This window comes from Tursiops truncatus, chromosome 12 (genome assembly GCF_011762595.2).
Source record: "Tursiops truncatus isolate mTurTru1 chromosome 12, mTurTru1.mat.Y, whole genome shotgun sequence".
Classification (NCBI taxonomy): domain Eukaryota; kingdom Metazoa; phylum Chordata; class Mammalia; order Artiodactyla; family Delphinidae; genus Tursiops; species Tursiops truncatus.
Window position 1 is genome coordinate 20,068,669 of NC_047045.1, and position 27,043 is coordinate 20,095,711.

The 27,043-nt window shown below is 37.3% G+C and overlaps 2 protein-coding genes across 11 annotated transcripts in view; both read right to left on the minus strand.

Moving 5' to 3' along the window:
• Positions 1–7,787, minus strand: part of SNX14 (sorting nexin 14) — a 68,795-nt gene extending 61,008 nt beyond the window's left edge. For 5 of the 9 annotated variants that reach the window (XM_033867535.2, XM_033867534.2, XM_019929384.3 and 2 more), the window contains exon 1: positions 7,494–7,786. In XM_033867535.2, the coding sequence (XP_033723426.1) occupies positions 7,494–7,633 (140 nt within the window). In that variant the 5' untranslated portion in view covers positions 7,634–7,786. Of the gene's footprint in view, positions 1–7,493 lie in introns of all 9 variants that reach the window. The other 4 variants (XM_019929388.3, XM_019929387.3, XM_073789394.1 and 1 more) reach the window with 2 other exon arrangements.
• A 14,168-nt stretch (positions 7,788–21,955) lies between these two features.
• The window catches only part of SYNCRIP (synaptotagmin binding cytoplasmic RNA interacting protein), a 29,051-nt gene continuing 23,963 nt past the window's right edge, over positions 21,956–27,043 (minus strand). Inside the window, exon 12 of one of the 2 annotated variants that reach the window (XM_073789398.1) lies at positions 21,956–26,597. In XM_073789398.1, coding sequence (XP_073645499.1) covers positions 26,559–26,597 — 39 coding nt within the window. In that variant the 3' untranslated portion in view covers positions 21,956–26,558. Of the gene's footprint in view, positions 26,601–27,043 lie in introns of both variants that reach the window. The other variant, XM_073789395.1, reaches the window with a different exon arrangement.

A 27,043-nucleotide genomic window follows, 5' to 3' on the forward strand; every position in this document is an offset into this window, starting at 1 on the left:
TTTTTAACCACTGCGCCACCAGGGAAGCCCCTACAAATTTTTATATAATTAGGAAAATTTGATTATGGACTGGTTATTAGAAGACATTAAGAATTATTGTTAATTTTGTAAGGTTATGGTTTTGTGTAGAATAATTTACTTTTTAAGGGAGGAAGGTTAGACTTTTTTAAAACATTGATGGTTACTGAAGCTGAGTGATGGGTGCTTAGAGGTTCCTTGCACTCTCTTTTTTCTATATACGCTTGGAAATTTTCAAAACCAAAAGTTAAAAAGACAAGGTTTTAGCAAGACAGATGAGGGAATAAAAAAAAAAAAAGAGGATACAAATATACAATACAGAATGAAAAAGAAATAATCATAGCTATAACTGAAATGAAGAGTAAGACTATAAAAACTATATGTATGCTCATAAATTAGATAACCTATATGACATAAATTTTTAGAAAAAGACAAAAATGCCAAAACTTAGGAAGTGAAGAACTTGAATAGACCAAGTATCATTAGAGGAATTAAAATATAATCAGAGACCTGACTATAAAAAAAAAGACCCCTGGCCCAAATGGTTTTACCAAACTTTCATAAAACAGATAATCTCTACTTTATACAGACTGCTTTCAGGGGAAAAAAATGAGAAAAAGCTGCTAATTTTAAAGGATTAATATAATTTTAACTCCCCAACCTGATAAAGATAATATAAGCAAATCATTAGGTCTATTTTACTTATGAATATAGATATGAAGTACTAAGTAAAATATTAGTTAACTAAAACTAGCAGTATATCATAAAATAAAGAATAATACCATAAGAAAGGCATATTTTTTAAACAGTTCAATATCTTTAAATCTACACCATCATGAACTAAAGGAGAAAAAAAAAATCAAAACAATGAGGCCTCTTGACCTAACTACTAGTTTACAGGGAACACAGAGGGAAAAGAACATGCCCCAAAACAGTACAGGGATGCAATCAGCAAAAGCCAGACTGTGGAAAACTCTACAGAACAAATGGCCAGTTTCCTCAACAAATAAATTACAAGGTTAAAAAAAGGGACGGGGGAGGGAAGGCAACATTCAGATTAAAAGATCATATTTGTATCTTATTTAATTAACTATGAAAAGCTGTTTATGAGTAAGATTCATTACGGATGCAGTAATGGATAGACAGACACACAATAAAGCATATAAAAATACAGTAAAATGTTTGAAAGCAAACTTATGGTGACCAAAGGGGAAACACGGACGGAGGGATAACTCAGGAGCTTGGGATGAACATACACACAGTACTGTATATAAGATAGATAACCAACAAGGACCTACTGTATAGCACAGGGAACTCTACTCAATATTCTGTGATAACCTATATGAGAAAAGGATCTAAAAAAGAATGAATATATGTATATGTATAACTGAATCACTTTGCTGTACACCTGAAACTAGCACAACACTGTGAATCAACTATGCTCCAATAAAAAAATATGTAAAATGTTAATGTAAAATCGAGGCAAAACATAATTGGTCATTTACCGTAAATTTCAACATTGCTATATGTTTAAAACTGTTCATCATAAAATGTTGGAGGGTAAAGCTCTAACAAATTCAGGGAAATCTGAACACTGAATAGATATTTAAGGATGCTAAGAAATTAGTTTTTTTTTAATGTGAAATGGTATTGTGGTTACGTAGAAAAAAAGCTCCCATCTATTAGAGATACATACTGAAATGTTTAATGTTTGCTGATAAAATATATCATGTGGGATTTCCTTCAAAATAATTGGGGGAGGGGGTGATACTGGACTTTAAGCTGATCATTTTTGAAGCTGGGTGATAGGTATTTACAGGTTTCATTGTACTATTCTATTTTTATTTTGTGTTTTAAGTTTTCCATAATAAAGTTTTTAAATGAAAAAAAGCTATTAAAAGGACATCAGAGCAGATCTGAATGAATGGAGAAAGATTATGTTCATGGATGAAACCATTAAATACAGTTAACTCATCAATTCTATTGATAGAATATTTAATTGACAAATTAAATAAAAACTGTGCAAATTCTTTGCCCTCCTCACATCAAAAGCAGGAGCCTAATTTCTTTCCCCTTGAATAGAGTCTGGCCTTAATAACTTACTCCTAACCAAAAGAATGTGGCAGAAGTGAAGCTCCCTAACTGCCTAACTTCCAAGGATAGGTCATAAAAAAGATACAGCTTCCACCAGAAACTCTTTCTCAGGATACTCACCCTTGTAACCCAGCACCAGGTTGGGAAAAAAGCCACACGTGAAGGCCATATGTACATGTTCCGGCCTACAACCCAGCTGTATATAAAAACACACTACAAAACTATAATACTGTCATTAAAAAAAAATTTGGTACTGTTGTAGAAAGAGAAAAATAGACAAAAGAAACAGAACATAACAGTGAAAGACCCACTTAGTTTGGAAACAAAAACATTGTAGAGTCTGACTGTCTGGGTTCTAATCCTGGCTATGACACAATGCAAATTACTTAATCTCTCTGACTCTTGCTTGGGCCTCTATAATATGGGGTAATAATAATAACACCTAACTCATAGGGTTGTTATGATGATTAAATAAGTTCATAAAAGTACTTGGAAAAGCCTGTCTTAATACTAAGTTAAGGGACTTCCCTGGTGGCAGTGTGGTTAAGAATCCACGTGTCAGTGCAGGGGACATGGGTTGGAGCCCTGGTCTGGGAAGATCCCACATGCCACGGAGCAACATAAGGCCATGAGCCACAACTACTGAGCCTGCGCTCTAGAGCCCATGAGGCACAACTATTGAGCCCAGGTACCACAACTACTGAAGCCCATGTGCCTAGAGCCCGTGCTCTGCAACAAGAGAAGCCATTGCAATGAGAAGCCCACGCACCACAATGAAGAGTAGCCCCAGCTCACCGAAACCAGAGAAAGCCTGCGCACAGCAACAAAGACCCAACGCAGCCAAAAGAATAAACAAATAAATAAATTTTTTTAAATACTAAGTTAAGTGTATATAAGCCAGTTGTGGTAATCTGAAAAGTAATAAAGAAAATAATACTAAAACACATTAAGCAGGCTCCATATATAGAAGAAGGCTATATGTACAGAAAAAAATCGCAATTTATAAAATAAAATTGCGAACCGCAGGTAACAGTGACTAGAATGTTAACAACAGTAGTCAACTCTGAATGGTAAATTTATGAGTGATTTTTAACGTCGTCTTTATATTTCTATTTTCTGACTTCTTTACAGTTTATATGAGTCAATGTTATTTAGAAAGTTATCAATAATAAGTATTTTTTCTTAACAATGTCTTTTTAATGTAATTTTAAAAGTCTGGGCTTCTAAATCAGAACGATCTACATTAGAATCCCATTTTGCTACTATCTATGAGCCTGAGAAAGTTATTGAACAACTCTAGGCTTCAGTTTGCTTATTTGTAAAATGGGGCTAATCAAGGAGCTGCAAATTAAAACTACAATGAGCTACCACTATACACTCACTAAAATGGCTAAACTAAACCTATAAACCATATCAGACAGAACTGTAAAACATTTTTGGCAAGAGTAAAATTGGTATAACCACTTTGGAAAACTGTCTGGCAGTATCTACTTAAGTTAAACAAATGTATATGCTATGATTAAGCATTTTCATTTATGGGTATATAAACCCAAAAGAAATAAGTACATATGTCTATCAAAAGAAATACATATTAGAATATTCACAAAGCATTATTCATAATAGCCAAAGACTGTAAACAATTCGAATGCCTTTCAAAAGAATGGACAAAGTGTGGCATAGTCTCAATGGAATACGACACAATAACAAAAAAGAATAACTACTGATATATGCAACAATATGGATAAATCTCAAAAGGAGAGTTGAGAAAAAGGAACCAGATACAAGACCATATGATTCCATTAATATGAAGTTCAAAAACAAAACTGATACATGACAAGGAGAAGGTTATTGACAAGGGAGCCTACTAAGTTGCTAAAAATGTTTTACATCTTGATCTGAGTGGTGGTTACATGGGGAGCTATATTTTAAAATTCACAGAACTATACAATTACGTATGTGTTATACACTTTTCTGTAAGTTATATCTCATAAAAACAGTCACTGAGGCTAGTAACAGTACCTACTTCACAGTGTTGTGAGGATAAATAAGACAAAAATAACTGCTAACATTTAATAAAAGCACATGTGCTGAGCACCATTCTAAGCACTTTCCATGTGTTAACCCACTTAACTCATCAAAGTAACCGTATAATGTAGGTACTAGTATTATGCCCATTTTACAGATTACGGGACTGGGACAGATAAAAATTAGATTACTTATCCAAAGTCATATAACTAGTTAAAGGAGGAGTCAGAATAAAATTCTTACAATCAAGCTTCAGATTCAAAACTTTCAACCACATCAATAAATTGCCTCAATAATAAATGAAGGGGACCTCCCTGGTGGCAAAGTGGATAAGACTGCATGCTCCCAATGCAGGGGGCCCAGGTTCAATCCCTGGTCAGGGAACTAGATCCCACATGCATGCCGCAACAAAGGAACTGGCGAGCTGCAACTAAGGAGCCCACCTGCCACAACTAAGACCTAGCGCAGCCAAAAATAAATAAATATATTTTTTAAAAACCTCAATTACAGTTAAACGCTAGGAAAAAATCTATACAAATAATAATAATAATAAATGAAAACTCTTAACACAATATCTGAGCCAAACAAAGTACTCACAAAATGTTATCTATTATAACTATTACCATTATTATTAGGATTAACTTAAAATGTTCCTAATTATAATACTCAAATATTCAATCCTATGACTGGCCAACAAATCTATATATAATTGTATCTGTGCTCTTAATTTATCCCAACAATACTGCAAAGGTGATATCATAATTTGAAATATATAAAGTATGTTACTCTACTCTTCCCATAAATCAGTTACAATGGTCCAAAGGTTATATCCATTTATCTTTCCACAGATAAGATTCATAATTTTAATGCATATTGAAAGAAAATTTTATATGCTAAATAACACCTTGAGAGTTCTTTAGGAGTTAAAGTTTCAAGACAACTAGAGAAAAAATTAATTTCAAAAAGAGTATTAGTCCGGGACTTCCCTGGTGGTGCAGTGGTTAAGAATCCGCCTGCCAATGCAGGGGACACGGGTTCGAACCCTGCTCCAGGAAGATCCCACATGCTGCAGAGCAACTAAGCCCGTGCGCCACAACTACTGAAACCTGCACACTCTAGGGCCCACCTGCTGCAACTACTGAGCCCACACGCTGCAACTACTGAAGCCCACGTGCCTAGAGCCCGAGCTCCGCAACAAGAGAAACCACCGCAATGAGAAGACTGCACACTGCAACTAAGAGCAGCCCCTGCTCACCGCAACTAGAGAAAGCCTGGGGAGTTTTTGTTTGGTTGGGTTTTTTTGTGTGGTTTTTGTTGTTGTTTTGTTGTTTTGTGTGTGTGTGTGTGGGTTTCGTGGGTTTTTTTGGAGGGGTTTTTTTTTGGCTCTACCAGGTGGCTTGTGGTATTTTTTTTTAACTTTTTATTTTATATTGGGGTATAGTTGATTAACAATGTTGTGATAGTTTCAGGTGTACAGCAAAGTGATTCAGTTATACATATACATGTATCCACTCTTTTTCATATTCTTTCCCCATTTAGGTTGTTACATAGTATTGAGCAGAGTTCCTGTGCTATACAGAAGGTCCCTGTTGGTTATCCATTTTAAATGTTGCAGTGGATCTTAATTCCCCGACCAAGGATCGAACCCAGGCCCCCAGCAGTGGAAGCACGGAGTCCTAACCACTGGACTGCCAGGGAATTCCCAACCAGGGGAGATTTTAAACTGAAAATTTCTTTTAAAGTTATTTCTAAAACTTAACTAGTGAAATGCCTGTACAGAAATCATTTGTTGAACATATGTACAAAGCATATCTTCTCATTTTTTTCTAGTTCCATAGTTATGCCCCCAATGTTTTCTGCATTATATACACATACATATATATTTTTAAATTTCTGAATAGATGTGCCATGTATGCGAAAACAATTTCATTCATAAATCCAACCACTCAGAGATAACACTTATGTGTTATTTCCTTCTTTCTTTGCATAACACAAATACAGGGTACAGAGATCAGATGTTATACAGACCTGACGCTATCCTATGACTCCTTAACAACATAGAACACTGGATGCTATGATTAAGTTGGAAATCTAGTTAAACCTGCTCCTACATAGTTGCCCTACTTTAGAGACCTAAACTGACCCGACTCCCAAAGAAGACAAGTAAGAATCCCTGGACAAAACTTAATAATCGTATAAAGTTTACATGTTTTTCAGACTAAACCTGTTAATCTGGCTTGAAATACCTTCCAGATGACAAAGCAAGTAAGTACTTAATATTTTCCACTCTCTTAAGGATTCCACTTCTTCCATACTCTTACAATCAAACATCTTGCCATGACAATCAAAGTACATTTTCCAGTAATATCAATCGCTGTTTAAACCTAATATTATATAAACTCAGAGTTAACTAACAAGAAAGCAAAGAGGCCAGGGAAGAAACCCAACTTCAACACAGTCACAGGAAACGGTTATCTTAGAGCAAAATTAAACTACCAAATTTCTTGTGAATGCTTCCCCATTCCTATCCTTGGGGATTAACTACTTCCAGATAAAGAGTAAGGATGGCTGCACGCTCGAAACATCAGAGGAAACAGCATGCATATGCTGTCGCTGACAACTGTCTCAGATTTCTTTCCACCAAATGCAAATCTGAAGAATTCTAAAGGAACATTTCTCCACTACTTCCTATATCATCGCTACCGTTTCTAGAAAATCTACCAGTTTATTTCAGGGGCAGAACCTTCCGTTTTCAAAATGTCAATTAAATTTACCAATTTTACTTTTCAGTCTTCCCTTTAAAACTATTCTAGAGATGATGGTACTATTTTGCTTTCTGACTTGGGTTCAGAAAATCTTTACGACCTTGCGCTGTAATCAACAACACTGCGGGAAAAGCCGTGATCGACTGTGATCTATATTGTGGGTGGGCGTGCGCGCGCGCGGTGAGAGCTAGGGGAGTGCGTCTAAACCTGCGACTGCGACAGGACCTTGCACCCTCCTCTATCAGCTGACCGTAACGCCCGGACAGATTTCATTCCGAAAAGCATCGTTGATGGAGGCCCAGGTTTTAAAAAATGGGTGAAAACAAGGGACGAATGGGGTCCCGGTGGCTGAGGAGGCGAGGCCTTGGGAGAGGGGGTACTCGAGCCCAACCCCGCCCGCACTTCCGGGCTCCGGCGCCCAGCCCGGCTTCCCCGAGCCGCTCTCCCCTGAGGCCCCGCAGGCGGCCCCACGTCCCGCAGCTGCGCAGCCCGACGTTCTCCGCGCAGCGATGCAACGCGGCCTGCGTCCGGAGTTTCGGAGGAGAGCTGCCATCTGCCCCCCGCCCGGCTGGCTCGGCGCCGCCGCGTTACCTGTTGAGGAGCAGGGAGGCGGCGCTGAGGCAGAGCAGCAGGAAGCAGAACATCGGGTACTGGCGACAGATCTCGCGTCCTACGTCCAGCCGCAGACGCTGCTTCAGCTTCTCTCCTAACGTCCGCACCCAGGGCGCCATCTCCGTCGGCGTGGCTGAAGCTGCACTACAGACTGAGGCTGAGGTCGAGGCGACCCCCCATCAACCTCCCGCGTCTCCGCCCCCGGGCCGGGCAGCGGACCCAGACCGCCGGCGACCGGCGGACGGTCCGCCGGCTGCAGCTGCCCAAAGCCCCGCCCACGGGCTCCGCCGCGCGTGCGCGACCGCGCCCCCATCCGCCTGGGGTTCAGCCGTACGACGTGTCCGCCGTCACCCCGCGCAAGGCCTGTCGGTCCCGCTGCTCAGCCCCCGGGTAGGAGCCACGCGCCGGCCTCCGGTGGAGGGCCCCGTTCCCCAGCTACCGGCCCTTTTCGGAAATCGGGGAGAAGCTGCAGCACCCAGTAACCGCCTGTATTGCGGAGGAAAAACAGAAGGTTGTGCCCGAGCACAGGAGAAACTGCAGCCGCCCGCAGCCGTCGGGCCCTGCCTGCGGGACTCCCTGAGCTCGCGGGCCGCTGGGGACTGTAGTCTTTGTGACGCGCCCCCCAGCACTCTCCACGCCTCCACTCCGTAAGCTCAGCTCTACGTGGGGACAGGTCCAAGGTTTGCATGACGCCCAAATGGGAGGAGGGGGGACGCCTCTCAGTCCTTATTTTGCACGGGCCGCGCGTGGGTGAGTAAAACAACCCTGGAACACGGAAGAGTCCAACCCACCGGGACGCTAGCCCTGCGAGAAAGCATCTTTTACGTGCTCACGGGCGAGGCAGACCTCAGTTCACTACAGCCCCGCGGGCCTAACCAGAACCCAGGTGTTTGGGTGAGGCAGCTTGAAAGGTTAGGTTGCATACCTCTTGTAGAGTGTCCTGCGGCTTTCGCTTTAGTAAGGCATCACATTTCTAAATTTTAATTTACGTATTCTCCGCTGCTTTGACAGATGCAGGAAGACAGTATCGTAATAATAAGTAAAATTTACTTAGGCGGCGCGCTAAGCACTTTCATTTAACCTTCACACATTCACCTCCGGATAGAGGTACTCTGGTTTTTCCTATTTTACAGCTAGATTACTGACATTACTGAGGGGGAGAGGAACTTGCTCAGAATCATACTGCTAGCGAACCCGGGGTTGGAAGCCATTCTAACCCCAGAGCCAGTTCTCATGCTGTATGTCTTTTCTCTTTCTTAGTATCTTACTCTCCAAAGTGCGGAGACAGACAGACAGGTTCAGAAATGATTTTCTAAAAACATAAAAACCATGGTGTATGGACAGTTTAATGACTATTTTCCCATGTTATTATTCCGAATACATGGATCATCTTTATGCATTACTTTCCTTCAGAATGTACCATCCTTTATTAATGCCATTTAATTTCACTGATATTATGAGTATTCCCACCCTTGATCACAAATTATACACATTTCTAATAACTTCTTTAGGATCAACATCAGTACAATTGCTGGATCAAAGAGTAAGAACATGATACATACTGTCAAAGTTCTTCCTAGAATGGTTAGCCAGTTCCACAATGGTATAAAAGTATCAATTTCACTGATCCTCATCGTTAGGTATTGTTTAAACTAACATCGCAAATATATTGTAGGATTACTCTGTAACAACATCATTGGAAAGCTTAGGGCTTTTTTTTTTTTTTTTGAGGTACATAAACGTTTGTTTCACTTTTTCTTTTTTTTTTTTAGTGTCTTTGAACTACGTATAACTCCTCGTTTATATGAACATTCTAGGGCTAAACTGAAGTATAAATAAAAGGTGTATGTTGAATTAATCTACATGCATCAAGTGCCTACTGTGGACTTGAGTACTTTATAATTGGGTAAGTTACTTTATTAAACTTGTTGGGAAGTTACATTGCCAATCTTTCTTTTTCTGTTTAAAAATTTTGCTTCTTGGGCTTCCCTGGTGGCGCAGTGGTTGAGAGTCCGCCTGCCAATGCAGGGGACACGGGTTCGTGCCCCGGTCAGGGAAGATCCCACATGCCGCGGAGCGGCTGGTCCCTTGAGCCATGGCCGCTGAGCCTGCGCGTCCGGAGCCTGTGCTCCACAATGGGAGAGGCCACAACAGTGAGAGCCCCGCGTACCGCAAAAAAAAAAAAAAAAAAAAAAATTTTGCTTCTTTATAGGCTCATTCTAAAATTCCTGTTCAACTTTTCACTGAGAGCCAGTACATTTTAATGATAAAATGTTTTCTGTTCTTTCATATTAGACATCTTTACAACATCCAACTAAAACTCCTTTCCCATATGATTTTCTTTGAAGGGGCAATTAGAATAAGCTAACTAGACAATAGACCAATTTAAATTTTCATATTGCTCTTATGCTCAGAAAAGGAAAAAATAAACTTATGCTATAAGAAAATTTTACAAAATCCCCACCTAAAAGAAGAAAAAAATTCCTATTGATCCAACTTCATCTAATGAAATAAAATTTTTACTCCATCAAATGTTTTCTCTTTAAACTTATGGTCTGGTATACACGTCAGCACTCATACACAGAGCTTGAATTTTTTTTTCCAACTTTTTATTAAAAGATACGAACTTCCTAGTGGGAATATGAGATATCCGTAATCAATCCTGGTTCTGAAATCAGCTTCACCTTCTACTGGCAAATTCTTTGAGCAAGGTTAACTTGATATATCTCAAACCTGGAATCCTCAACTCTAAACAGTTACCTTCCTCAGAAGTTTTAAGGAAGATTAAATTGGGTGGAAAGTGCCTATTAAATGTCTTTGTACAATGCCTAATACAAAAAGTTTTATTTTATGGATTTATAAACATGACAAAAAAAGTCAAGTCAATTAGCTTTATTTGGATTTCAACAACGTAACATGACAATGACATGAAACCAAAGCTATGAGATACCTTACAGGAAACTGAGGTCCAAAGCGTTTTTTTTTTCCCAAAGCGGTTTTTATTGCCTGCCCTCAAGTGTTAGACCTGCACTGTGCAATACTGTAGCCGCTAGCCAGTATCTGGCTATTGAGCACTTGAAATGTGGCTAGTTTGAATTGACATGTGTTATTCGTGTAAAACACACCATCAGACTTTGAAAGCTTAGCATGAAAACAAGAATATAAAGTATCTAAACTTTTAAAAGCTGATTACATGTTAAACGATATTTTGGAAATAATGGGCTAAAAATTAATCTCTTGTGTTTCTTATTTTTGTAATGTGGCAACTAGAAAATTTTGAATTACATATGTGGATTGTGCTTCTACTAGACGGTGCTGCTCCAGACTAGTGTTAGCTGTGGAGGGGCCAGTACAACTTAATGTGTAGACTTTTTATAAATGCCACAATTATCACATATGCTAGGGGAACATTTGCAGACTACAAAAAGTAAAAAATAGTTGATAACGCATTCATCTAAAGGGCTCAGAAACACCAAAGTACAATATCTCCATTATTTTAATGAATATTTATTAGCAAATAAGTATAAGGCACTGTACTAAATGCAGTGGTAGAACCAATGATTTCGGTGTTTTCTGACCTCCAAAGGCTTACAATCTAGCGAAGGAGACATGTCACACATGAAAAATAATGTGTCACACATGAAAAATAATATATCACACAGGACATATTTATATATAAAGTCTGTAATAATAGAAGTCTTTTTTAATGACAGGTGAGGGGAAAGGGAAATTTTCAGCTGGTGAGGATCAGGAAAGTCCTCTGGGAAGACAATAATTTGAGCAGACTAGGATTTATCTCTTTGCTTTCACCTAATTTTCAGCAGTTATGCAGCACTAGGCAAAGTATTTAAAATGCTTCTACCTGATTAAACCTGATTCCCCCAACCCACCAACAAACTGCATAAATTGCTTTTTACATTGGTACAGGAATCTGAAAAGATGGTGTTGACTACCTGAATCCCAGTGATTGGGCCTACTTAACGCTGAGGACCCTGAATGTACACCAGGCTTTAACTGTCAAGGGCCAATGTTTGTGTGGCATATGTGTCAGGAAAAGGATAGAGGCATACTTACCCACTACCCCTTGGAGCCATTCAGTCCCTCCCTCTCACAGCTGCCTCCTGTAATTTGGAGTATGCTTTCCTGTCACAGGTTTGGCATTTCCGAACCCCAGTTCCTCCGCCCCCCCACACCCTCCGCCCCCGAGTCTCAGAGCATCAAGGTTCTTGTTTTACCTTTTGTGGCATTTGTAATGTTACTTTTACAGTCTTAATTTTACATTTCATAATACCCTCTTCTCCCCACAACCTATCCCTATGTATCAACTTCTGGACATAATAATACCTGTAACAGGAACCATTAAACTGCCTTTTATACTTCGAGAAATGTTCCTTTCCTTGATTTTCAAAAAAAGGAAACTCATTACAATGGAGACTGTACAATTCAAGGAGGAGCATTAAGGGATTTTTGGATGGGAGTGCAAGATGTTCAAAATGCAGTTACGATTTCCATATTTAACCCCCACTTTTTTGTGTGATCATGAAGTAAAACTTCCAATGGTAAGATATGAAGAACTACAGCTTTACAGAACCAGTGGATCAAAGAGATACTCTCTGGATAAAAGCTGTTTGAGCATGAAATTCTGGGCGGTCTCATTTTATCTTAGCAACAAAAATGAAGCATTTAATGTTTGTCATCTTATTTCTAAGATATGTTGGAATAACCATCCTCTTAAACCTCACTTTGATGTTAACAGGTCATAACTTCAGAAAATATAAATTATTAACTGATTAGGAACTGAAAATATATCCATCTGCCTGTTGATAAATGTTAAAGATTGGAAAAGGCACTTATAATCTAATACTGCTACTCTTTGTATAAGATGGCCAATGTCTTTCTCATCTAAAAAGTTTTTTTAAAGTTACATAGGGACTTCTCCGGTGGCGCAGTGGTTAAGAATCCACCTACCAATGTAGGGGACAGGGGTTCAATCCCTGGTCCGGGAAGATCCCACATGCCACGGAGCAACTAAGCCCATGTGCCACAACTAGTGAGCCTGTGCTCTAGGGCCCGCGAGCCACAACTACTGAGCCCACACGCTGCAACTACTCAAGCCCGCATGCCCTAGAGCCCGTGCACTGCAACTACTGAAGCCGAGGCGCCTAGAGCCCGTGCTCCGCAACAAGAGAAGCCACCGCAATGAGAAGCCTGTGCACCAACGAAGAGTAGTCCCCGCTCTCCGCAACTAGAGAAAGCCCGCGTGCAGCAACGAAGACCCAACAAAGCCCAAAATAAAATTTTTTTTAAAAGTTACTTAAAGTTATCCTTTAAATAAGTAAAGCATTCCACCTCATTTCTTATGTTTACTATGGACACAATAGCTTTCTTTCATAAAGGAAAAATGCTAACTATATTCAGATGTTTAAGTACAGCTTTCAACTGATTTCAGTAACTCCTGAAAATATTCTGGAAAGTCTTTGCAGTCGTTCCTCTTACCTCTCAGTAGCTGTTTTCTAAAATACAAAAACAAAAGCACTTTGACATGGTACATATAAACCACCATACAGCTAGGTAGGGTTGGTTCAGAATTGTGAAGATCACTAATATCGGTACTTCAATTCCAGTTCTAGTAAGGTTGCTACCACAATAGTTAAAATCAATTTTTATCTTCACTTTTAAAAAGAAACTTTCTGTATTTTGGTAAACTGATTCCAGTTATTAAACAATCAATCAAAAACAAACATTAAAAAAAACCCACAGAGCTTACCTGGTGGCGAAGTGGTTAAGAATCCGCCTGCCAATGCAGGGGTCACGGGTTCAAGCCCTGGTCCAGGAAGATCCCACGCACGTGTCATGGAGCAACGAAGCCCGTGCGCCACAACTACTGAGCCCGCGCACCTGGAGTCCGTGCTCCCAACAAGAGAAGCCACCGCAATGAGAAACCTGCGCACTGCAACTAAGAGTAGCCCCCGCTCGCCGCAGCTAGAGAAAGCCCACGCATAGCAACGATGACCCAACACAGCCAAAAATAAACAAAACAAGAAAACCCCACAACTCAGTACAGTATATCTAAGTAGAAATATTGAATAAGTAAATTGGAAATTCTTACTAAAAAAATTTTTATTGGAAAATTGCCCTTGTATATTGAAAGACAGTTACCATTTAAATTTAGGGTTTTTAGCTCAGATGAACACATTTAAAACAGTCTGAATTTTGAGCATTATCAGAAAGTCATATGGCCTATACTCTTCAATTTTGTAAAAACAGTTCAAGATATATACTTATTTATTCAATATAATTAAGAACTATCCCAGATGTTCACTGAGCATTTCTATCACTTCTATTTTCAGTTTATATATATATATATATATGTGTGTGTGTGTGTGTGTGTGTGTAATTTAAAAGATTAGCTCACGTTCAGTTCTTTATATTTCTTAAGACTAAGAAAGCTTCTCCAAGAATGCCCACAGAAACATTGGTGGTAGGATTGGAGCAATTTTTGTAAAGCTTCAGAGTTAAGAGACAAACAGCAAATAGCCCTACCTAAGCAGTCCTTTTCATGAACTGGATTTTCAAATGTTGATAACACATCACGTATTATCCCTAAATTAGTTTAAGCCTACTTACATATTCAGTCTCTGCCGAGTTTCATAGCTTGCTTCCCACTGTGTAAAGCAGCATATGAAGCTGTTACTGATCACAGTAGAGGATGGGAAATTGTAATTACCACATACACTGTTGACAGAAAATGAATTTGAAGGGTAGCAGCAATAATGAATATAATTTATTGTTTTAAATATAATGAATATTATTAATTTAAATGTTTCTGAAGATTCTTCTTGCAATTACAAAGCATAGAGATACCAGATTTTCAAATATTGCCAAATATTTGAAAACCATGGTTTTGCTCCTAAAGTTACCTTTAATCAGAGGTTAGTAGATTTGGGGTTTTGACTCATACATAAATAGCTATGTTACAAACCTACTGCACAAGCAATAAAGGAAAAAACATCAGCTAACACCCTTATATAAACTCCAGAAAGCCAGGACTTTTGATGTTCCCCTAACTGTACATGTTTCTCAGGGATACTTTGTTGATCATCATTTTAACGCACATACAGCAAGGAGACTTTACTATTTTCGCTGAAGAGGATTTTTGAGAGCTTGGCTTGGAAGGGTGGGTTGGGGACACACACTAATAAGACACCAGAAATGTGAAGTGAGCCAAAGAAAGACCAGGCCAGCAGTTTGCTTACAGGCAATACCAATGGAAGGTTAAGGTGAGAAGGATGAGCTCAGACCAAATTATAAAATTTTAAATTACATGTATGGCTTGCATTTTTACTAGAGAGTGCTATTGTAGACATAGATATGGAGAGCCATTATAATGTGCCACTTATAAATCTGGACCACTTAAGATCTTTGTAAATATAAAGTTCAGCCAGACCTGACCTGAACTTCTCAAAGGGTACAGTAGAACTTGGATAGAGAGGATTTTTAGGCCTATTCAGTAAGTCATCAAGTGTAACTGGATGTGATGAATTAACAGCATATAATCACTGACAGAGCAAAGCACTCTAACATGTACAGCAAAGAGCTGGAATGGCAAACCTGCATATAACAGATCAAACCCTGACATTAAAGCAGGAGTCCACACAGATGTGACACGAAGCTGGAAATACAGTTGAGATCAAGGAGACAAGTATAGAAGAAAAACGGGAAATAAGAACAGATAAGAACAGAATAGAGAATATTAAGATAACCAGCAAAGTAGCAAGGAAACTTTTCAAGCAGAGTGATTCAATGCCTCAGAGAAGTTAAAGCTTTTCTCGCAGATTATGGGATCTTAATTCCCTGACCAGGGATCAAACCCGGGCCCCGGCAGTGAAAACGCCAAGTCCTAACCACTGGACCGCCAGGAAATTCCCTAAAGCTTTAAAAAAATATAACTTTCATATCAGCCTACTGGTATCCTGTGAACAGTTCTTGAAAACAGAGGGGAGAGGAAAATCAACTTAAAAGGGGCATCATTCCAAAATCACCACGCTACCTAGGAAAAGGTGCAATAATATGCTTTATCCTGATAATGAAATACATGGTGTTTCAACTTAAAGACAGTTTACTAGGGGCGGAGAGGAAGAGGAGATTGCTGGTGCTTAGGAGAACACTTACACTCTATAATTTTTAGAAAATATTTGAATCATTATTATTATTAAAGCAAATTTGGGAGGCTGGTTTAGCAGTTAAACTGTCTTTTATTTCCTGATCAGGTTAATATATTTATTAGCTTTACACTAAATGAGTTTTGCCTAGAATTTCAGAACAGAGAGACCGAAGTAAATGAACACTAATTCTAAAACCTAAAAAACATACTAGCACAAAAGTAGATCCATATGGCTAATTTTAATTGACGTCTTACACAGGTTGACTCTTAACTAGTACAACATTAACACACTAATTTAGGGAACTTGGAAATAACTTGAATAATGCTCTGTGAAGAGTTGAGAGTTTTATTACTCAGAATATATGGCTTTGAGAAAGGTTTGTCTTACCGCTCTCTCCCTCAAATAGTAACTAAGTATCACAAAAATAATGTACCAGGAAATGTTCATAATATGTAAGGTATTACAGGGCAAATGAACAGCAATGTAACATTTCCTGCATTTTGTAAAACTAGGTCTTCACAACAAAAGTATGAATGAAATAAAGCAAAAAACCATCTAGGCAGAATTTTTTTTAAGTATTTTTTATTTTTTGGCTGCACCACACATGGAATCTTAGTTCCCCAACCAGGGATTGAACCTGTGCCACCTCCATTGGAAGCGAGCAGTTTTAACCACTAGACCACCAGGGAGGTCCCAGAATTTTTTTTTTTTAACACAAGCTGTATCTCATAGAATGCTGAAAGCTAGAAAAATATCACAGTCTAACAGCATCTCTTTTTTACAGGAAAGCAAACTCAGGACCAAAGAGGTTATATTTGTGTTTGCTCAGTTCCTTTTATTAAATGTCTCAATGATTAAGAAAAAAATAATTTTTTCACCTGAAACTATTGGGGAAATAAGAGGGAGTATCTAAGTCATTGAAATTGTGAGACTATATCAACTCACAGTCTTTTGCTTTAGCAACCTGTACTTTTCTAAGTTTATATGAAAAGTGAATATAAACAGGCTACATCAGTCTTATTAGAATGGGAAAGCCCTATAAATACAAGAGATTAGTGTGTCTTATGTCCATCAATTTTAATTGAAACAGTCTAGGTACACTAGTTGAAACTAGTTCAAAACTTAGCCAAGATTTTTGGTACCAAAAACCTCGAAAGTCAGTTTCTCCCTTGATATCAACTAATTAATATTTAATATCATAAAACCTGTTAAAAATGGTTTTAAGGGAGGAGTTCCCTGATGGTCCAGTGGTTAGGACTCAGCGCTTTCACTGCCATGGCCCGAGTTCAATCCCTGGTCGGGGAACTAAGATCCTGCAAGCCACACAGTGCAGCCAAAAAAATAAATGGTTTTCATACCTGGAAGAGGTCCTTAAGGATAGGCAAAACGATCTAAAATGTTTGAATTGCCATATTTAGGTGGAAATGCTTTTTAAGGATTTAGACCCTCTAATCAGCAAAGACAGAGCATATGACAAAAGTATAAAAGAATATATTCCACAAGTAGGTTAACATGGACTCTCACCAAATCCCAGAACAACAAATCTGGAAAAGGTAGGTTTGAGACCCCTACCAAAATAAGGAATGTAGTCTCATTAACTAGTAAAAGAACATATATGAAGGTATGCTGTATTAAATGTAACTAGACAAAGAAAAAAAAAAAGGAAATGGGAGTTCCCTGGTGGTCTAGGGATTTTTGGTGCTTTCACTGCCCTGGCCCGGGATCAATCCCTGGTCAGGGAACCAAGATCCCACAAGCCACACAGTGTGGCCAAAAAAAAAAGGGGGGGGGGGTGGGATAAACCAAAATACTGCTCAATGGTTTCTTCTAAGTGTTCAGAAATTGTATGCTAAAGTAAAATCTATCGTACTATTCCCCAAAAAAGGGCTTTCAAAATAATCTGCTTTGCTCAGTCAAGAATGCCACTAAGTTTGCATCCTTAGTCACAAAATGTCTTCTATATACCCATTAGCATGCTAAGTGCTGTTCTCTTTTCAAGTAAGATTTATTCGAACTTTTTCCTAGACAATTTATTTTAAATGAGCTGTCACATGTGATTATACAGAGATTAAGGTGGTTTCTTCTAAGATAGTGTACACCATACTGTTGTATTTTACTACTCAGTTCTATTTTTAAATTATCACTTTTTATATTAATTTGCACAAATTAGTACAAAAGATGAAGAACTGAGGCTATGTTCATTTTGCAACCAGAGGACTGCAGGAAAAAGAGCCATTTTTCATGGGAGGGATGAGTGACTTCCGGAAAAGGCAAAACCTCTGGCTAGCAAGAGTGGAAAGGGAAGAAATTTAGGTGCCTGAGGGTTGCAGACCTGCTTTCAGCGTCTACCCACCTCCTCAAAGCAAATAACTCACCCGCCTAGGAGGAGTCAGTGTTCCTACAATTGAGCACTCTGCTTCCTGGCACTGGAGGGATAAGCTTGCCTGCCTACCTGCCTGCCTGCCCTCAAGGAAATGATAAAGCCTGTTAGTCCTTGTGTTCTCACACACACACACACACACAACTCACAGTCACCTGTCTCAGTGGATAGGCCCAGGAACACCAGACCACTTTGATCTTTCTTTCATAAATATGAAAAAAACAGAATCACCAAACATTTGAGAAAAAAATCAAAAGCACTGAAAGTAGATAACCAAAGTGAAGTAGTATTTCAATGCATTAAGAAACTGGTTATCTTTTTAAAAACTGACAGAATTCAAGAGTGAGCAAGACAGTCCATACATAATATGAGCCTGCTCTACTGCTAAAATTTAAAATCAATATATGCCCCAGAAGAAAAAAAGTGACAGAAAAGATAGTTAACAGGAATTGGGAAATGAAGGAAAAGAAAGTATTGAGTGTGCTGTTTCCCCATATAGTGAAGAGCAAACAGGTACTAGGTGTAGTTGAGGTAATCGACTGAACTTAAAACAGTTCAGAAAAAAAAGGAGGACTAGAGTAAGCCAAATGTCTCACAAGGGGTAAAAAAAATACTGCTTAAACTTAGTAATTAAAAGATATGAGGTTAACTACAATCAGAACTAAACAGCGTCATTCATCTCTGTTAACTGACTAGGGTGTGAGCAGAGAAGTAGACTTTCACATCCTGTGTTCTATCTTGTTTTCCAGGTATAAGTCTTTTAAATTTTCTTTAAAGTACTATCAAGTTAAAATATCAACTAAGCATATTTAAGTCTAAATACCACCTTTATCCATCAATACTCAAACAAGTAGGTATATATACTGTAGTGAGAAAATGCCTTAAATTCAGAGGCTCCCTTCTCAAGTGATTTAACTTCAACCAGCAACCAACTGTAAGGTACCTATTAAGACTATTCATATGGATGCAACCAGGGCTTTATTTTAAAATATAGTAAGTATGGATTACTCTTAGAAATAGCTCTTCTCAAGACGTTAATGTATAGTTACCTAGCCTTCATGCTTTTCTCAAGCATCACTACATATCCTTTCCAAAGTGCTCTACATTAAGAACCTTACACAAACTTTATGGACTCAAAACCAACTAGACTCATCAGCAAAACAAGAACTCTATCTTGAAGTACTCCTTCCTCATAAAGAAGTTAAGTATAGATGGCGTTTGGTAGGTGGATACTGTTTTGTTCAGCAGCTTGGAATTAAGCTGAACATCAACATAAAGAAATATTGTTGGGCTGGGTTGTCAATAATTAAATTGATATAAGAATAATGCAGTCTATAAACCGACAGCTCCCTTCAAGACTTTTTTAATGTCAGACGATTTAAATCTGGATCTTCATGATCTTAATTTGCTTAAAACGTTAGTATTTCGTGTTCATTAATTTTTAAGCTTTTCATGTTGTGAATTAAGTGGCTCAAAACTTTTTATTCCTTCTTCAAGTTAACATGCCACAATTAAGCCTAATTCAGCAAATAAGCTAAACTGAAAATTTATTTCCACCAAACTAAAAAATATTTTGAAAAATATTTTTAAATGCCTAGCACCATTAATTAAGATTTCCCTGCCCTGGAGGAGCTTCTATCCTAGGAGGCAAAAGAAACCATATAGAGAAGAAACAGTAACTTTAAAGAACAAGGAGTGGTAGTATTTCAAATAGACTAATCAAAAGACACTAAGCAGCAGGGAGGATAAGCCAAAGAAACCACAGCATCTGCTGCTGGGCCCCTAAGTGCTGCTGCTGTCCTAAATGCTAAATGGATCCTCAGAAAACCATCAACTAAGACTTAAAGTATAATTTTAGAATAAAAGCTTTTCATCCTGCTTTAATTCTATTTATAAATGAACCTGAAGTTAGGTAGGGTGCCTAGAAGAAATTACACCTGTCAACGTTGAAGGATTCCTAGGAATTCAACTTATGCAAATTCACATGAATTTTTACTATTTCAAGAAGATATTAAATTTTGCCAGAACTACCCTGCGATTACATATGCACGTGGCTGCAGAGAACTGAAAAGTGTACTCCACCAATTTTTATATAGATGACCTTTGACATACTGCTCATTTCTGGTTTTCCTCCAAGCACATTCCAAATATTAAGTATACTAAGAAACACAATTAGTATATATGCTTTTCTAATTTCCCATGCGTTAAATAAAGCAGTTTTAGAGGCCTAATTTTTGAGTCCTCCAATTAAGGCAACATGAATACCAATATATTAAAAAATATTCTCTTGAAAAATGACGTCGTAAGGGTTTTTACTCATGACATAGATGTACCTAGTTCTAGCAATTTTGTGTTCAAATGATGCAGTACTGGCATTTTCTAATTCACACAGGAAAAAATCAGGACACAAGTTGAAATGCAAAGTTGTTATACACATGGCATGATTATTCAAATTTCTTCATCTCATTTGAAATTAACAGCAACAGAGCCACACCAGATATAATGATCTTAGAACTCTTATGTCATGGTATGTTTCTGTACCTGGAAGACTAGATTTTGGAATCTACAACTCTTTTCTACACATTTAGTACTGTGAACACGCCCTAATCACATTCTTTACTTAATCGGTGGTAATGGCTTGTCCACATCAAAACCTTTGTCCTTTGCCTTGGAAAAGTAGAAATTGGCTGTAGTTCATAAATGACAGATGTCAATTCCCTTAGGTATCCCAAAATTCTCTCCAAAACGTATTTTGTATCACAAGAATCCTTTCAGAATACAGACTGAAAGCCTAAAAAGGTGAAGAAATGACAATTCATGTGCATTACAGATAGCAGCTTCAGATTAGACTCATTAGAACTTGTTTTTAAACCACTCTACAAAGTAAAAAATCAGGTATTCACTGAAGCCTGTAGTAAATTATTCTAAAATAACCTTATCTTGATCTATTGCTTGTGTTAAAAAAAAAATTTTCAGGAAACTTACAGTTGAAGACACTAATTTCCAAAGTGGTTTATTGGGACTTCTCCCTCACCCAAAAAGTCTTATTCAGCAGTCTTCACATGAACAAGGAAAAAAAAGTAATAGTTTGGCCATCTGCACAGGGAGCCAAATAGGCAATGTAAATGGTTTTCAAAATCCCCTAGTAGTGTACAAGAATTTTTCAGGTATAAAACTTCCATGACTATTCTGAAATGACAAAACTTTTTTCAATCATTAGTATAAATGTTAGCAATCATAACACAAACTCTGCACTGACCTAAAAGGATCTTTGTCTTCATGAAGTGGCCAACACTACCTCCCCCCAAGATATCCTAGGGCTGAACCAAAACCTCCTGAACATATTTAAAGTTCCCCATTCTTTGATAATGATTTGCCAACTTAGCTTAATAGAACACATTTTAAGCTCTATTTCACCTACCTAATCTCATTTGCGCAGTCACCTAAATGTGCAGCATTCTATTAAAGCAAAATAGTTTGTTCACTCCCCTCTCCTGTATTACTTACAACCTCCGTCACTCATCTCCAAACCTCCAGAGTGACAGAGAATGCAGCACTGAATGGTGGGGGCACGTTACCAGAAAAGCAGAGCCAAATTACCAGTAACTTCTTCATTGAGTCCACCGGCGTGTGTGTGACCACAGAATATTTTCATCGTCAATTAAAATTAAGTGGAGACCAACACTATACATTTATCCTATACAGCATCTCCCCATCATGTGCTTGAATTAGGGATCTTGGGGAATTTGTTTGTACCATTGGCTAGTTACTTTGAATGTATGAGTAATTAAAAGGCGAAAGACTTCTAAAGATTCCAAGTGTCTATTTTAAAGCTGTTAAAGGAAAAACGATGGAGGACACCCACAATAATTCTTGGACTCCTGGAGATCCTAAGACATGCTACAAAAATAGGTCTTTATTCTTAGGAAAATATAGTCAGAGCTAGCTTCCTTATGCTATACATAAAATCTTAACATCAGAGGCAGTACAGATAGTACAGATAGTTTTTGAACTGATCTCCAAACAAGCACAAACCCACTACGTTGAAAAGAACAGGTAATTTGAGGTTTTTGGCAAAAGACAGTACTTCACACATCTAATCCAAATCAGAGAGCCTGCAGACAGTTTTCAGTGAGATAAAAGGAATGAAATAAATATAAATTCTACAGATAAATAAATGTAAGAGAATTTAAATAAGCTAACAGAACTAATTTTTTTTAATAATAATACTAGTCAGGTACAAGCTTTTGTTTCTCAATGCCAGACTTCTAAATGTTTATCAGACTACTGTTAATATCATTAAAAACCTAATTTTGGACCAGGGCATTAGTTATAATACTGTTTTGCATTCATAAAAAAGATTTGTTTCTTTCAACTGAATGCTCCTGGTCCTGAAAAATATTTTAGGCATATTACTGAAGGCAGACTGTGGTACTAATAAAACTTACATCTTAAGTACTTTTTTAAAAAGTGACAGACAAAAAAGTCCATCTAATTTGCCCACAGTTAAAAATGTCTTTAAACATTGGTTTATAATTAGCATCTCAAGAAAGTAGTGGCATGCCCTATTGAGTGGTATTACTGCGTAATTAATACTACACTTTGAAACACCATCCCCAGAAGTCTGTTCATTTTATGTACTGTTACTTCTTTATTCATTCATTTTATACCCACCACTGAATTCCTACGGTCAGATAAAAATTTTACAGTGTACATCACTGGGGAAAAAACAAACCATGGTGGGTATTCTTGGAAGTTTTAGGAACCTGAGCAATCATTTACTCCAGGGGGATAGCTCCCTCACCTAAATGCATGAAGTCCTTCTACTTTTTAATTTCTCCCCTTAAATAGACTATGTCATACTGGGGGTTTTTTTGTTTGTTTTTTTTGCTATGTTTCTGATCAACAGTGACTTTTGGCTTAGTGATCAAAAAAAAGCTGTCCTGAATGTGACAATTTTGCCTAGCATGATGATATTCACCCTCATACAAGTCTTTTCAAATAGCTATATACAAGTGAATGCCCGAGGTAACCCCACCAATCCATTCCTATGTTGTTCCTAGTTTATCATGAAGAAAGTGTATTTTCTTAAATCAGACTTGCAGTAATTGGTAAATTTCTCATGATGCTACAGTGGCCATCATGAGTGTGCAACCGCTCTTCTTGTGCTAAATCCACCACCCCCCCATTTCTAACATCTGATTCATTCACAATGCTGGAAAACCTTCCACAAAATTCATGTTTGGGAAAATATATCAAACACAATTTTCTCACAAAGCAACTTTCTAAAAACTGATTAAAGTGATGATCACTTTTGATTGCCAAGTAGTCTGCAGAAACAAAATCTTGCGTCTGCTTTGGTTAGGTAACTCAAGTTTTCTTTTTTAACAATCAGAATGCTTTAAGGATACATTTTTCACCCCAAGGAAGGGACTTGACTCTTGGATTTAAGACCCATTCCTTGACAATATATACAAAATTTCTTTAACTTGTCATCTGTCCATTCTTTGAAGCTGTCAAAGCCAAGAACCCATAAACAAATCACAAATAGCAATAACCTACATTAGTTAACATTCCCCTTTTTAACATGTTGACATTTTTACTAAAGGATTCGTTATTTTTGCATTTCCATTTCTCATATCCCATGACATTCCATAAAAATTGCATTATTGCTTTATAGGCCACACAACATTCAAAAGTATGTTTATATGCATTGCCTGTTTTCCTTGATCTGATAAGAGTTTGATACTGATTTTACTACAGAAATTTAAGTTTGAAAATACCAGTTAGTATTTCTTCTCAGTACTTAATTGTTCACATCACTAATCACTACATGCATATTTAGCTCTGATTATATTGCTCAAAAACTGCACCCATTATCAGAACAGTGCAAATGATTATTTAATTTTAAAAGTAATTATAATGGCTTAAATTCAGTTAGTCAAATGAACACTGTCAAGTGATTTCACTTGAGTGTGTATATATTTCATCACCACTGTTTACATTACCCATCAATTCTTCACAATTTTTTAATATCAGTTTTCCCTCCCAAATCCCCAAACTAAGAATGCCAAATAGTCTTGGAAACCCACAGCTCCACATTTTAATGTTTTCTTAAGAACACATTTGTGAACTCACAAAAATGTTCATCTTTCAACTTTGACAATGCAGTTCTTACTTAAGTCAAACAAACTTGTTCTAAAATCCCAACAAATAATTCTGAGAATTAACTTAAACACCTTGACAGTGTCCCTTAAAAAGGGTATGACAGTAAAGTGCCAATAGGCATGGCAATGACCTCTTTGATGGGATCATTTATTTAACTCCTTGGAACTGGGAAATGCCAGCAGCAAGGATTACACTGAGATTCAATTTTACTGAAGGCTACATTTAGTTTACCCACTTTCCACAACCTATTATACTCATTATATGTTAGAATGAAATGTAAATGTTCTGTGTAGCCCTCAAACTTACACTAAGATTTGAGAGAGATGTACTTTAAAAAAGCACGGGGTAATATATAAAATCAGTGGCAAAAAGTTTCATTAAGCACCAGGAACTAATTTTTGTCACCCCATACTCATTTTGTAGGTAATGTTTCAATAACCGGCAAGGCACATTTACATATATTCCAATGAATACTTATTGACAAATTTTAAATTACACTCTATGTCCCAGCTATCCCAGTAACTGACATACAACATACTAAAATGGTTTATTAAGATAACATAAAAAAAACCAATTAATGTGAAACATACAGGCTATTGGCAACCACTATCTAAAATTATGTAAGTACAAATAAACATACTGAAATGTGTGCATTTCTAAGTTTTTAAACCAGAATATTTCTATACTAACACACATTTATATTAATGACACATAAAAAAAATAAAAACTTTATTACAAAAATAAGTTACACTCGCCTCCAGCTTACAGTATAAAACAATTTTATTTGCAGGAATGCAAAATGATTGTTTGCCATGAGCAGTTTGAACATATGACATGTCTAATTTTCTTGTTAAATTTGCATTTACTGGGGAAACTGGTGTGTATAAAACCTTAATTAAGTATAAGCTCTGATCTTCATCATGGTGCCTATTGGGTATGTGATATAACTGCAGTATCCCTTTGGGGAAGGGGAAAAGGGATTTCTTTATACCAAGTCTCAATTAAACTATAATTTCACTTCTGACTTTAAACTATCAATTTAGGACTTGGCAAAAAATTTTTTGAGGGTGATTCAATAGAGGATGCTTCACCACTGAACACTCACTGTCATCAAGGTGCTTTAGAAAATTAAAAACATAGCACAAATGATTGTACTCTATTCTACAAGTTATCATGACCTGCATAAGAAATGGAAAAGCTGATTCACGTTTTTGCAGTGATCAGCAATAAGAAATGCACTAATGAAACATACCTTTTACCTAAAAAGCTAAACTACAGCCGTATACTAATTTCTATGATTTATGAAAAAACTTCAAAATATCCAAATGTCAGGCTTCGCTGTACAATTGTCAGTTTTAGTCTGACTTTTTATAAAGGGACACTGCAGTATTTAGTACAAGTTCGGATGCACTTTTTTGAACATCTGATGTCTTACAAAAGTAACATCTTGCTAAACTATTATACATCCAAATAACTACAATATCTGAAGAAGCAAGGCTGCTTTTTCAGCCACAAAATACGACAAAAGCAAGGCCTGTTATGATGGTCATGAGGAAGTCTTACAAGCCTCTGAAACTAAAGGCAACTAAGAATGTTACATTTGGTATATTAAAATCTTACCCTCATATCATTTAACAAGCCTTGCTTTTATCTACAAAGATTTTCTATGTACAGTACAGACAGGGTATAGTTCAATCCTCTGCTACTGAGGTAGTTAACCAACCCTTTAAAAAAGGTTCTGAAAAGAACCACTATCTGGAATGCCTGACTAACCAGCTCTGATGATTACACCTGAAACTGCATATCTGAACACAATTCAAAAGTGATTACTATAAAAAAGATATAGACAATCATGATTAACCTTGGTGAGCAGAAATAAAATTTAAGGATACCAACAATGGCATTCATCTATACCACTGCAATAAAATTTAAATGCACAAATTCAAGAGAATATTTCAGAAAACCAATGCTGGGATCCTTAATTTAAAAAAACAGGGGAAAAATCTACTTAGAGCAGATTTTTTAAAGAGAAGAACTTTATTCTTTATTAAGATACCATGCTAGAAGTTATGAAGAATTTCTGTTGGAACACATTTGGAAAATAGAGTAGCTTTAGTTTAATAACTTGCACTGCAGAGAAAATTGTTAAAGAAATTCATATCAAAGTCCAAGTATTAGTTCAATGTCCTGTATTTGATTCCATGATCTTCATAGGAAGGTCTTCTGCAATAGAATATGCTCCTATACAGCCGAGATATTTAAGGTTGCTTGATTTCCTTACCATTACTCCACTGCAAGCTTCTGGTGTAATCCCACATAGCAAGTCAGTCTTCATTGTAACAGGTCAGGACCGGCCTCGACCCCTTTTCCCTGCTAGCCAGGTAACAAAAGGAATCAGTTAGATAAATCATTTTAGATTGATAATGTGTACATACATAATGATAACATTAAAAAATAAATAAAAGCTTTAAAATAGTAATTCTTAATATAAAGTCTAACCAAAAAGTTTCCTTTAATAACTATTAATTTCTTTTCACTTGTTTTGAGTTGAGGTTTTTGGTTTGCTTTTGCCCTTTATGGGCTGGGGGGGGTGGTTAGTGGGAGAGTACTGGATTGAGGCTTGAAAACCCCACTTTCTTCACAAACTGATTTTATTAAAAAAAAAAAAAAGAAAAGAAAAAGAAAGAAAAAATGGAAAGGCTAAAAGAAAACCTAACAGAAGTTACACCTTAAGGCATTTGCCTCCATTAACTTTCAGGAAATTCCTGTTTTTGAAACATGAAGTAATCATAAAATATGCTGAAAGCAAACATCTG